Source organism: Volvox carteri, assembly GCF_000143455.1.
Source record: "Volvox carteri f. nagariensis unplaced genomic scaffold VOLCAscaffold_54, whole genome shotgun sequence".
Classification (NCBI taxonomy): domain Eukaryota; kingdom Viridiplantae; phylum Chlorophyta; class Chlorophyceae; order Chlamydomonadales; family Volvocaceae; genus Volvox; species Volvox carteri.
Window position 1 is genome coordinate 578,520 of NW_003307597.1, and position 11,153 is coordinate 589,672.

General features: G+C 54.5%; 1 protein-coding gene across 1 annotated transcript in view; it reads left to right on the forward strand.

The window, feature by feature from the left end:
- Positions 1 to 6,564, forward strand: part of VOLCADRAFT_96690 (uncharacterized protein) — a gene marked incomplete at both ends in the record, with an annotated part of 7,716 nt that extends 1,152 nt beyond the window's left edge. The window contains 9 exons of the mRNA XM_002955685.1: positions 109 to 213; positions 806 to 922; positions 1,380 to 1,720; positions 2,680 to 2,788; positions 3,382 to 3,444; positions 3,858 to 4,040; positions 4,627 to 4,731; positions 6,051 to 6,254; positions 6,445 to 6,564. Of these exons, the coding sequence (XP_002955731.1) occupies positions 109 to 213; positions 806 to 922; positions 1,380 to 1,720; positions 2,680 to 2,788; positions 3,382 to 3,444; positions 3,858 to 4,040; positions 4,627 to 4,731; positions 6,051 to 6,254; positions 6,445 to 6,564 (1,347 nt within the window). The remainder of the gene's footprint in view (positions 1 to 108; positions 214 to 805; positions 923 to 1,379; positions 1,721 to 2,679; positions 2,789 to 3,381; positions 3,445 to 3,857; positions 4,041 to 4,626; positions 4,732 to 6,050; positions 6,255 to 6,444) is intronic.
- Positions 6,565 to 11,153: the final 4,589 nt, after the last annotated feature.

The following is an 11,153-nucleotide window of genomic DNA, read 5'->3' on the forward strand; positions in this document are numbered from 1 at the left end:
GAGGGGCAGGGAGGGGGAGGGAGGGGGAGGAGGGGGAGGGACCCGCAACACATTCCACCCCCCACTCCAACCAATCAATAAAAAAACACATCCACTTGGATGCGACAGGCGCTGGCGGCGATCCGGAAGGGCCAGGCTGCATGTGTTCTTCAGCGGGTGGCTGGTGACCCGCGGGTCGCTGAGGAGCGGCTGGAGGTGGGGGCGCTGGCCATCGTGAGTTTGGGGGAGTGGAGGTTTGGGGTGGACACGGCGGCGGGCGGGCGGGAGGGGGAATGTACGACTTGGCGGCCCAATGAGCCGTGGGGGGAAGGGGAAATGACCATGGCTACCAACATCATCATCATCATCATCAACATCAACAGCAGCAGCAGTAGCATCATCATCATCATCAACATCAACAGCAGCAGCAGTAGCATCACCATCAACATCAACAGCAGCAAGAGTAGCATCATCGTATATTTGTGTGTTTGGACACGTACCATTTGTGTTTGCACACACGTTGGTTCCACGCCGCGTGTTGGGTGGGAGAGCTACACGGGCAGGAGGCACGCAGGGTGGGGGGAGAGGGGGAGGGGTAAGACGAACGAACCACTGGCGAATGAAGCGGGGAGGTCGGGGGGACGGGGCCGGGGGGCGGGGAACGGGGGCTGAGTGTGTGTGTATTTGTGTGTGTATTTGTGTGTGTATTTGTGCGTATGGGAAGGAGAGAGGGGAGGGAACCGGGAAAGGGACTTTTGCCTCTCGACTGAGAGTACATACATACATACATATATACATACATACATACCCCCCCACACACACACAGGCCCAGGCGCACTACCCCACAGCCGATCTAAGCGGCGTTGAGGTGGAGGTGGGGGCGCTGGGGGGGGAGCTTGGGCGGCGGATGGCGGCGGAGGGGGCTCCCCCGGGGTCTTTGCAGGTCGGTGTGTGTGTACGTATGTATGTATGTAGGGAGGGCGGGAGGGAGGCTACATAGCCGTACGTGCGTGTGTGGGTGTGTGTGTGTCTGGGTTGTTTTGAAGTACGGAAGATGTTACTCTCTGCGGCGGCGGCCCCCCCGGCTTTCCCCACCCGCCCCAAAGCCCCACTTGCCCTCCCACTCCCCACCCACCCTGCCATCCAAAACACACCACGAGGACCACCGGCTCCCCCTCCCTCCAGGTGGTGGTGGTTATGGTGGTGGTTGGTGGTTGTTGACAGTTGTTTCTTTAAAATTCTTCCATCATCACGTAACTTCCGCCCCACCGTTGGGGACCCCGTTCCAACGACCCGCACACCCCCTCCACCCGCCCAACGCCCAACGGAAAACCCAACTAACTTTGTCACCGCAACCCTCTCCCCTCACGGCGCTTTCCGCCGTACAATCTCCATATAAGGCCCTCCGCATCCTCAACAACCTTCTTTTCGGACCGCCACCACCACCACCGCCGCCGCCGCCATTGTCATGTACGACATCACCAACACCGGGCACGACGCCGGCAGCTGCCGCCAAGACTGCCGTACTGGCCAAGCTTGCCGGCACCGACGGCGGACTGGGATTTCTCGGTTGCGATGCGGGAGATTACTACAACCCCGTAAACTCTATGTTGTGTGACGTGCTGGCCAGACGACGGGGCATTCCCATCACCTTGGCACTGCTCCAACTGGCTGTGGCTAGGAGAGGGGGACTTGGAGGGCGATTAGAGATCATCGGACTGCCCGCGCGCGTGGTGACCAGGTACGACTGCGGGGTGCCGTACAGTGCACGACATGTGCCGTACGTACCATGTTCATGGTAAAACGTCGTGTAAATGTTAGTGGCATGGCCATGATGCAACAGGTAAAACGCCGTGTCGTGAACACGTCGTGGATTGTAGCAGTGTGCGGTGTGTAGCGTGTTGTACTTTTGTATGTATGTCGAAAAAATGATATGCGAAGCCGGTACGACAAGCACTGGCATATGATATGTCGGCGTACGATTGTATGCTTGTGTGTACGATTGTGTATGGCAGGTTTATTCCAACTGTTCCGGAAGGCGAGGGGGTGGTAGCACGCGGCAGCGGCGGGGGCAGGACCGGGAGCTCAGCGCCCTGCAGCGGCGGGGGGGGCAGGACCGGGAGCTCAGCGCCCTGCAGCGGCGGCGGGGGCAGCAGCGGCGGCAGTCCTTCCCGTGGTGCTCCTGGTGGTGGTACTGGTGGTGGTACTGGTAGCGGAGGTAGTGGTACTGGTAGCGGAGGTAGTGGTACTGGTAGCGGAGGTAGTGGTACTGGTAGCGGAAGTGGAAGTGGGACTTCGGAGGAGGATGAGGAGGTGTTCATTGACGTGTACGGCGGCGGTACAGTTCTTACCTGGCAACAGCTGAGGTGAGAGGGTGGGTGGGTGGGTGGGTGGGTGGGTGGACCGCATGATGGTGATGGGCGAGAATGGGGGGTAATTTGCGGGAGGGGGTCTGGGTGGGAGCCGGACCGCATCAGCAATAAATTGTTTTGTGAAGGTGAGTGTTTTGGGTATACCTGATCTGACTATTTCCCCCCCCTGATGACATAAGTTTGTCATAAGCAAAAATAGCTGTGCTTTTTTAGACATGAAAATGCCGTGAATAACCGCTGCGTACAAGTTCGTACAAGTATTGTACGGTTGTCGTGAGTTTATGAGTAAAATTGAGTGTTTTACTCATACCGTACATTTGACGTACAGGCGGAAAATGGCGGGCTTTGGTATTTCTATTGAGCGGAGTGACGTGTGCGCCCTGAGCCCGGGTCGGATGTACGAACGAATGTGTGCCAATCTGTACGGCATTTACCAGGTGGGTGAGAAGTTGACTCTGCAGCGGTGGGTTTAGCGTTTTAAGGGGGGTCTGCTGGCCTGGGGAGGGGTTGGGGCGGGGAAGGGTATCCCTTAAGGTGTGAAACTCAAAACGGGAAGTGTCATGGACGGGAGGGCGAGGTGGCTGCATGTTGGTTTAGATTGGTTTAGATTGGTTTAGATTGGTTTAGATTGGTATGTGCGCATGGAGGTGGTTGGCATCCATTCCTTATTAAGGGTCCATGTGCCGTACACATGCACGGATTATGACGAAGGCAGAAATAAGGGTCCATGTGCCGTACACATGCACGGATTATGACGAAGGCAGAAATAAGGGTCCATGTGCCGTACACAAGTACGGATTATGACGAAGGGAGAAATAAGGGTCCATGTGCCGTACACAAGTACGGATTATGACGAAGGGAGAAATAAGGGTCCATGTGCCGTACACATGTACGCGGATCATACCGAAGGGAGAAAGAAAAAAGTGTGTACCGAGTTGTAGATGTGTGGTGGTGTCGCCCATGGACAGGCCTGGTGCAGCCTGGTGTTGAACTTCCCTTGTAAGGGGAACCCCCTCCATATATTGCGCAGAATGGTAACGACATGACATGTGTACGACTAATCCTGGAGCTGTGTGGTGCCGTGGCGGGCCAGGTACGTGTACGAGTGCTGCCGGTTGCTCGGTGGTAAGTCGGTGAATAAGTAAAGATGTGGCAACCGACTTTAAGATGGTGCGTTATAAATATACACATACATATATATATATATATGCATAGGTTTACTAATTCCGATGTTGCCCCCGCTGAGGATTGAACTCAGGACCTTTCCCTTACGAAGGGAACGCTCTACCACTAAGCTACGAAGGCTTGCTAATAGAATGCTCACCTAAAATTATATAATTAAACCGCATACCATTCACGTGTTCCGTACCATCAATGCCGTACGGATTGTATTCACAGTCACGTAATTTACTCCTTCGCCGCTACGGGGTGAGCCTGGCGCTCGAGGACTGGAGGGACGCAGCGGAGTGCTTGGACTCGGTAATGGCGGGCCTGTCTGCCATGCAGCCGTGTTCACCGCCGCCTCAACCTTTCGAGCAGTCTCCGCAGCCGGGAGCTCCGAACGAGATACACGCTGCACCGCCACTGGGGCGGACGGCCACGGGGGCTCTTCAAGTGCCTGGAGCTGGAAGTGCGGCAGACGGTACGGATGAGGAACGGCGGCACCAACTGGTGGCGCACATATCCAGGGTACGTTTTAGCGTGTTCAGAGTTTTAAGGCTTTAGGTTTTAAGGTTTTGTGTTTTAGGGTTTTTTTAGGGTTTAAGGAAGGTTTTATGTTTCCTTACGCTCATTCGGCAATTAGCCGTCATGGTTGTTGTCGGTGGTGATGATTGGGGGGATGCTTGCAGACCGAGCGAGGGGGCATGTGGGAGGGTGGGGGAGGCATGGCTGTCTTGGGTTGGCTAGTACGTTGTGATGTGTGTGACTGTGTGGCGCGCCCCAGGTGCCCTGTGTGTCTGTCTGTATGTATGCCTGTGTATGTATGATGTGTGTGTGTATGGGCTGGTACGCTGGATTGTATGGTATTCATACTTGCAAGGGCTACGTGGTTTAGGGGGTTAGGAAAGGGGAGGGAATCCCTGGAATATGTGTTTTGGACGCGTTCTCTAGCACTTTGGGATGCCTCTCTCCCCTCCCCTCCTCAGCACCTCTCACCCTCTTGCAGCTCCTCCTCATATGCACTTCCATTCCCCGCGCCCCCATGGCTCCGTTGCATTCACATGCCTACGCCTCCCCCGCCAAACCCTGACGCTGTACGGCACTTGTACGGCAGCGGCGGCGGGAGTTGGACGACCGCCGTAGTGCCTGGCAAGCTGACTCAGTGAGCCAGAAGCACCGGCCGCCCGGAGTCTTGTTCCCCGTGGGGACCATGGTGCAGGTGAGGGGAGTTTTGCTGGGTCTAAACAACATTTGGAGAGCATTTACCGTGTGAAAATGCATGATGAGTGAATGCAGGGGAAGCGTGGCATCGTGCCGTTTGCTTCTCCGTAACTTAACTGCAGAACCAACATAAAATGTCGTACAAACAACCACCCTGGCAACTGCTAACCGTCAAATGTGACGTCACTTTGCTAACTGTCCGTCGGAACTTATTACTGTTAAGAAGCTTATTCCGCAATATTATGCAATATTTGCAGCATCGCAAGTACGGCTATCGCGGCGTCATCGTCGATTGGGATACAAGATGTAAAATGACCGAGGCGGTACGAATTTACAAATTGTGTTGTGTACGACTCTTATGACTCATATAACTCATAAATTGACTCATAATATATGACTCATAATAACTCATTATAAATTGTAATCAATTCAATGATACAACGGCAACTCGGCGCAGTGAAAAATATTGTGTTGCCGTGCACGAGGTGAAATGGCTGATAACAGCTTTTAGTTCGAGTGCATTTATCCTAATTAACCGACCCCAACAACCATTTCTTAACCGCCGCAACCATCTCAAAGAATCTTAACCAATTCTTCAACCGCGCTTTAACCGAGCTTCACATACATTTACTCACCGCATTTACCTAGAACCCGCGGTACCTCTCTGCAGTGGATCAGGCAAATGGGTGTCGACTCCCTCCCTGGACGCGGCCGCAATCAGCCCTTCTACCGCGTCCTAGTCAGCGACCGGCGCAGCAGCAGCAGCGGCGCTGGTGGTAACAGCGCCAACGGCTGTTGCAATGCCGCTGCAGCCGCCGCCGCCGGCAGTAGTAATGGCAGGTCCAGCGGCGGCGGCGGCGGCGGCGGCGCCGCCGCGGCGGCAGCAACGTCAGCAGCGCACGGAAATGCCGCCGGCGGTGGTGGTGGTGGTGGTGGTGGTGGTGTTCTTCAGGTTTGGCGTCCTCGGGGTCCGGGGTCCCGTTTGCGTGGACTTCACAACCGGCCTCGGTCTGAGGTGGGTGGCGGGAGTGGGGGGGAGTGGGTGATGGGGGAAAAACACACATGTGCTTTAATGCCACTGGTGGTGATGATGGTGGTAATGATGATGGTGGTAATGATGATGGTGGTGATGGCGGGTCGATCTTCTTAATCTTAGAATATGTCTGCTTGGACCGAGTCGGTCCGACCGACTCGATGCGTCCGGAGGGATCCAATCTTGAGGTATATATGTACATATGTACATGCACCACTTATGAAACTACTTAACTACTAAAACCAAGACCTTAAAAACCCCAACCACCAACTGAAATATTACAGGAGACGTACGTGGCGCAGGTGAACCTTCAGCTGCTAGTGCCCACGGCGGTGAGGTCGCCGCCGGCTTCAACACTGGGTACGGCAGCGGCGGCGGCGGCGGAGGCGGAGGCAGCAGTGCCGCTGCCGCCGCCGCGCCCTCCAAAGCCGTACGAGCATCTTGCAGAAGCTGGCGTTACGATGGTCGCAGTGCCGTACGATTTCGAGGTAAGTTGTACATGCTTAGCCATGAGAAGCCAAACTTTTGGGCGGCACGCCTAGCGCACCTGCCGAGTGCGCCGACACCCCTTTAAAAAAACACCAGGCGCCACGCTTTAACACAACCCTTCTCCTTCCCCTACAAAACCCCTTCCTTACCCCTTACCCCTCACTCCTCCATCTCCCACTGTGGATGCAGTACCACAGGCATGAGGCGGTAATGGGTTTCGCATTCCGACCGGGCCGTCGGGGCTCCCTCACGCGCGTCGCCTGCTTCAAACTCAAAAGGGATAGAGGGGACTTAATAATAATAACCTAACACGAACCCAACCACCGGCTACCCCCTCCTAAGCCACCCGACTCCAGACACTCAACCCGTCATCTGGACGTCCCCTCACCTTCATAACTACCTAACCACCTAACCTACCTCTAAAATCTCTTCGACCCATATCCACACACACATACACATACATGTCCGCAAATCGCGTTCCCACGGCTCAGGTGATTAAAACCCTAAAACCGTGAAACCCTTAACTTCTAAAACCCTAAAACGCTTTCAGGTACATCACCCCAGCTTGGGCCGCTACTTCGAAGTCAAGGTTCCCGGGCTACCAAGGTATCGCCTCAATGCGGCACTTCGCCACCGATTTCCTGGTGACAGCTGGGACAGCTGGGAGGGCACCACTACTGCTGCTACTGCTGCCGATGCGGCTGCTGCTGCTGCTGCTACTGTTACTGCTGCTGCTACTGCCGGTGCGGCGGCTGTAGCGGATGCCGGTGCGGCTGCTGCTGCTACTGTTACTGCTGCTGCTACTGCCGGTGCGGCGGCTGTAGCGGATGCCGGTGCGGCTGCTGCTGCTACTGTTACTGCTGCTGCTACTGCCGGTGCGGCGGCTGTAGCGGATGCCGGTGCGGCTGCTGCTGCTACTGTTACTGCTGCTGCTACTGCTGGTGCGGCGGCTGTAGCGGGTGCCGGTAATGGTGCTGGTGCTACTGCTGCATTCGGTAGGAGGAAGCTGGTTAGTGAAAATGGAGGTGACAGAAGCCACAGGGGTGCGGGGCTGGGCCTGCGGGCGTGGGACTGGGAAGGTGGAGGGGACGCTGTTTGGCGGGAGCGGTAGTGCGAGGGGTGTTGTCCAGCTACTGCTTGGGGATTGGAGGTTTGAGGGGTTTTATCGCGTGGGGGTTAAGGTTTCGTTGTTGTTGTTTTGTTGGTGTGATGGTAGTGGCAGTGGTGGTAATGGTGGTGAGCATTGGTGGTGGCGGTTTTTTAACCGATCACGTCACCATATTAGGGTTTGGCACTACTGGTAGCGCGCGACCATTGCCCCGGGAGATCCCGGGATCGATACCCATTCGGGTCAAAAATCCTTCCGATGGTGGAAGGTATTGCGCCCCTAGTTGACGGACGGTGGTGACCTGGGATAAAGTTAACCTGCGAGCCGACCAGGAATGGAGTTGGGCCGCTGTCGACCCGGCAGATTCCATTGGATGCTGGTGGTGGGTGCGGAACCTGAGCGATCCACTGAGAAGTTGACTAGGGTGACTGGATGAGGGTGCCCCGAAATACCGGGGAAGGCAGGGTTTACGAATACGAATACCTGTGCATGGGAAAGGGGATGTTGAGGTATTTCACATTTTCATACTTGTCCGTACAGAAGGCACACTGCCAAAACTAAGCCGCGAGGTGCGAGGAGGCGCATTACGTGGGGCGAGGTTCCTGAAGAAGGAGAAGAAGAAGAGAAGCGAAACAGTGTCGTACAATATCCGAGTATGAGCGTGTATGTTTTTCGCTTCGTGTACCAATGAGATGTGATGGGACGAGCAAAGATGGGCGGGGTTGGGCTCTTGAGGTACACTTTCCCCAACAAACGTATATCTTAAGGTCCTTTTCTTACCCCATGTACGATGTACGGTGTACGGCGCTGGCTCCCTACACTAAGAGCCAGGACATAGACGAAAATTTGTTCCTGGCTTTTTTTGGAATGCTGTCTTCTTCACACTACGGACGATATTCCTGAGCTAGGGGGATGGCAGGTGAGAGAGAGAAAGTGTGTGTGTGTATCGGATGTGGGATGTGGGGTGGAGGTGAGAGGGGAAAGGGGGACAGCGTAGCAGGCGAGGTGCGGGTGTGGGTGTGGGTGCGGGCGCGGGCGCGGGTGCGGTTGGAAGGGGAGATGAAGGAAACTTGGGTAGCTACAGTCGCGAGGTATACGGCGTGGGGTGAAGGGCGGGATGATCCGCTACGGTGGCGAACCAGGTGATATGTACCTGGGGGGAAATTCGCTACTCGATGATGCGAGTGTAGACTACATGTGCGTGCACGCACACCCACTAGAAAGACTGGGCTGCATATCACCAAGGTGGTACAGGACCTTCCTGAAATGGTCGGGTTGCCGGTTTTCCCCGTCCCATGCCCGTCGGCCCCACCCGATAGCGTTTTTGCATATCTTTCAATTTCTGTCGGGTGCCCCGATAGCCCATCCCAAAACCTGTCGGGTGACGCAAGAACGAAATTTCGTTGTGTGCCGCTTGAAATTACATTTATTCGTATTTTATATGCGCAGTTTCCAGTTCTCAGTTTGCAGTTCACAGTTCTGATATGCACGAACACACACACACACACACACACACACACACACACACACACACACACACACACACACACACACACACACACACACACAGCAACACATGCACGCCTGCACGTCTGCCTGTGAGCCAACGGTCGAGCAGGTTCAGCTTGAGAAAGCTGTTTTGGTAAAGCCCACAGACTTACAGAACGAGGCAGCAAACGTTCGAAAGGGTAATGTAAAGCTGCATATGGTCTTTGTATTAATTGTCAATAAGGTCGAGATAAGGTAGTGTGCCCTTCGCTTATGTATCGAAGCATGGATCCCTGTACAGCAGAGTCAAAGGATAAAGAAGAAGAGGCAACGAAGTGAATGAATGCTACCACTACATTACATATTTCCATCCAGTTATATTTGTATGAATGCCATTATGTATCACTGTAGCTGTCCGTCGCCGGAGGGCCAACCGACGACCCACAGCACCCGATCGGGCGGTCCTAGCACCCCTAACCCTGTCGTGTCCCCCGACGGGAGCCCTCCGGGCCTCGTCGGGGGCTCCCGATGGCCGTTTGGCGCTTTCCCCCTTTTTCGTCGGGTCCGCCCGACAGCATTTTCCAAAGCCTGTCGGGATTTTCAGCACAAGTGCCATTCCTGTCGGGACCCGATCGGACTGTACCACCCTGCATATCACCCCCCGCGTGCATGCAGCATCCTTAACAGCCTGCATATGCGTGTCCCGCTTTATGCCTGTGCATGCTCTCCTGTCCCCCGTCGCTGCATTTGTTTCGGAATCCCAGATTCGCGAGACAAAAATGCATAATTGTAAATGAAAATTCTTTGCAGATCACCCGCATGAATCACCGCGCACACCAAATGCAGTGATAAACGGGGCGACCACCACACGAAGATAAACAGTCAACAAACAGCAAGACGACACTAAACGACACATACAACGCCGCCCCTCTCCTGTCCCCCGTGGGCTTGCCACAATTGGCTTTTAGCTCCAATTTCCACCGGACAAGCGAAATATCTTTGACCGGCACACGCGTCATCAAAAAGCACTGCACAAAGCATCATTGTAATTCACCATCGTCACATAGTCATAGCATCCTGCGCTAGAGCCGTGACGAGGATTTCCCTCCCATCTGGTAGAAACTGCTCGCTTCTGAAGTATCTTATCGTCCAGTCACTGCTACCTTTTAACTCCCACTCCAAAGGCCACCGTAGAATCCCCCAGCAAAGCCGCAATCCGTCTATCCTGTATCCTGCCACGAAAGAAAGAAGAAAACTGATAGTATACTAGACATCCAATTCGCAGCTCGCACCTTCTCAATGCACAGCATTATGTACATAACATTAGTACTTAACTCCCTTACAAACCGTCGCTGCCCCGGTAGCACCTCCCCCTTCTCCAAAAACCCTACCCTTAGGCTAAGCACAACACCGCTTCTGCACACGGCCTAAACATTCTTGGCCCATTGACCCAATCGGCCTCTCCTTCACAACGAATTGTTGCCCCTCGTCCTACAGCCACGTTTCTGCTTCCCCTGCCAAATGTTCGCTCAACTGTCGTGTACAGCAGGGTTCGACACTGACCTTCCTGAAACTTGCGGGATCCCCCGTACCTCCCAAATTTTCCTTACAGAGGGGCCCCCGTACCAGGCTCCTGTACTGGCCGAAAACCTTACGGGGGCCCCTGTAACCCCGCAAAACCTTTACGGGGACACTGTCCTTGTGTAGCAAGCTACATTTACCTTAGAATATCTTTAAGCTATTAAAGCTTAATCACAGTAACGGTACGGTCCCGTATTTACGAACCATACTCGTTAACTGTACGAACTCACTTTCTGGTACGCTATCACAACCTAGCGTACGACACCAAGACTCCAGGAATGGAGACGGCGGCAGGTGGGCCGCATTTAAGCCACCCAGGTGAAGTGCTTCGGCCAGACACTTATCGTATCACTATACCAGTGTTCGGATGTTCGAGACTCCGCTGTCACCATTCTCGACGTATGTCTTCGAATCCCGACTTCCCTTGTCTCTTCTCGCGCCTAACGCTGGGTCGTCAATCGTGGACGAGACCCTCCGCTTCCGCTAAAACAGCTAAGGTAAGAGACGGCTGTTACATTTTGGTATCGACGATCATTTGTTCGGTCCTCGCCTCACATTGCGCCGCAGCAGTTACTCACCCATTGTCTGAGTCTTAGACTCGACTTTCTGGAAATGGTTCCTAAGCCTATAGCTAAGACTAAGGCTGTTTCTTTGAGCGATGCTAAGCACGTTCCTATTCCGCGACCGAAGTCTAAGACTACGGCGCAAATTCCTGCCGATG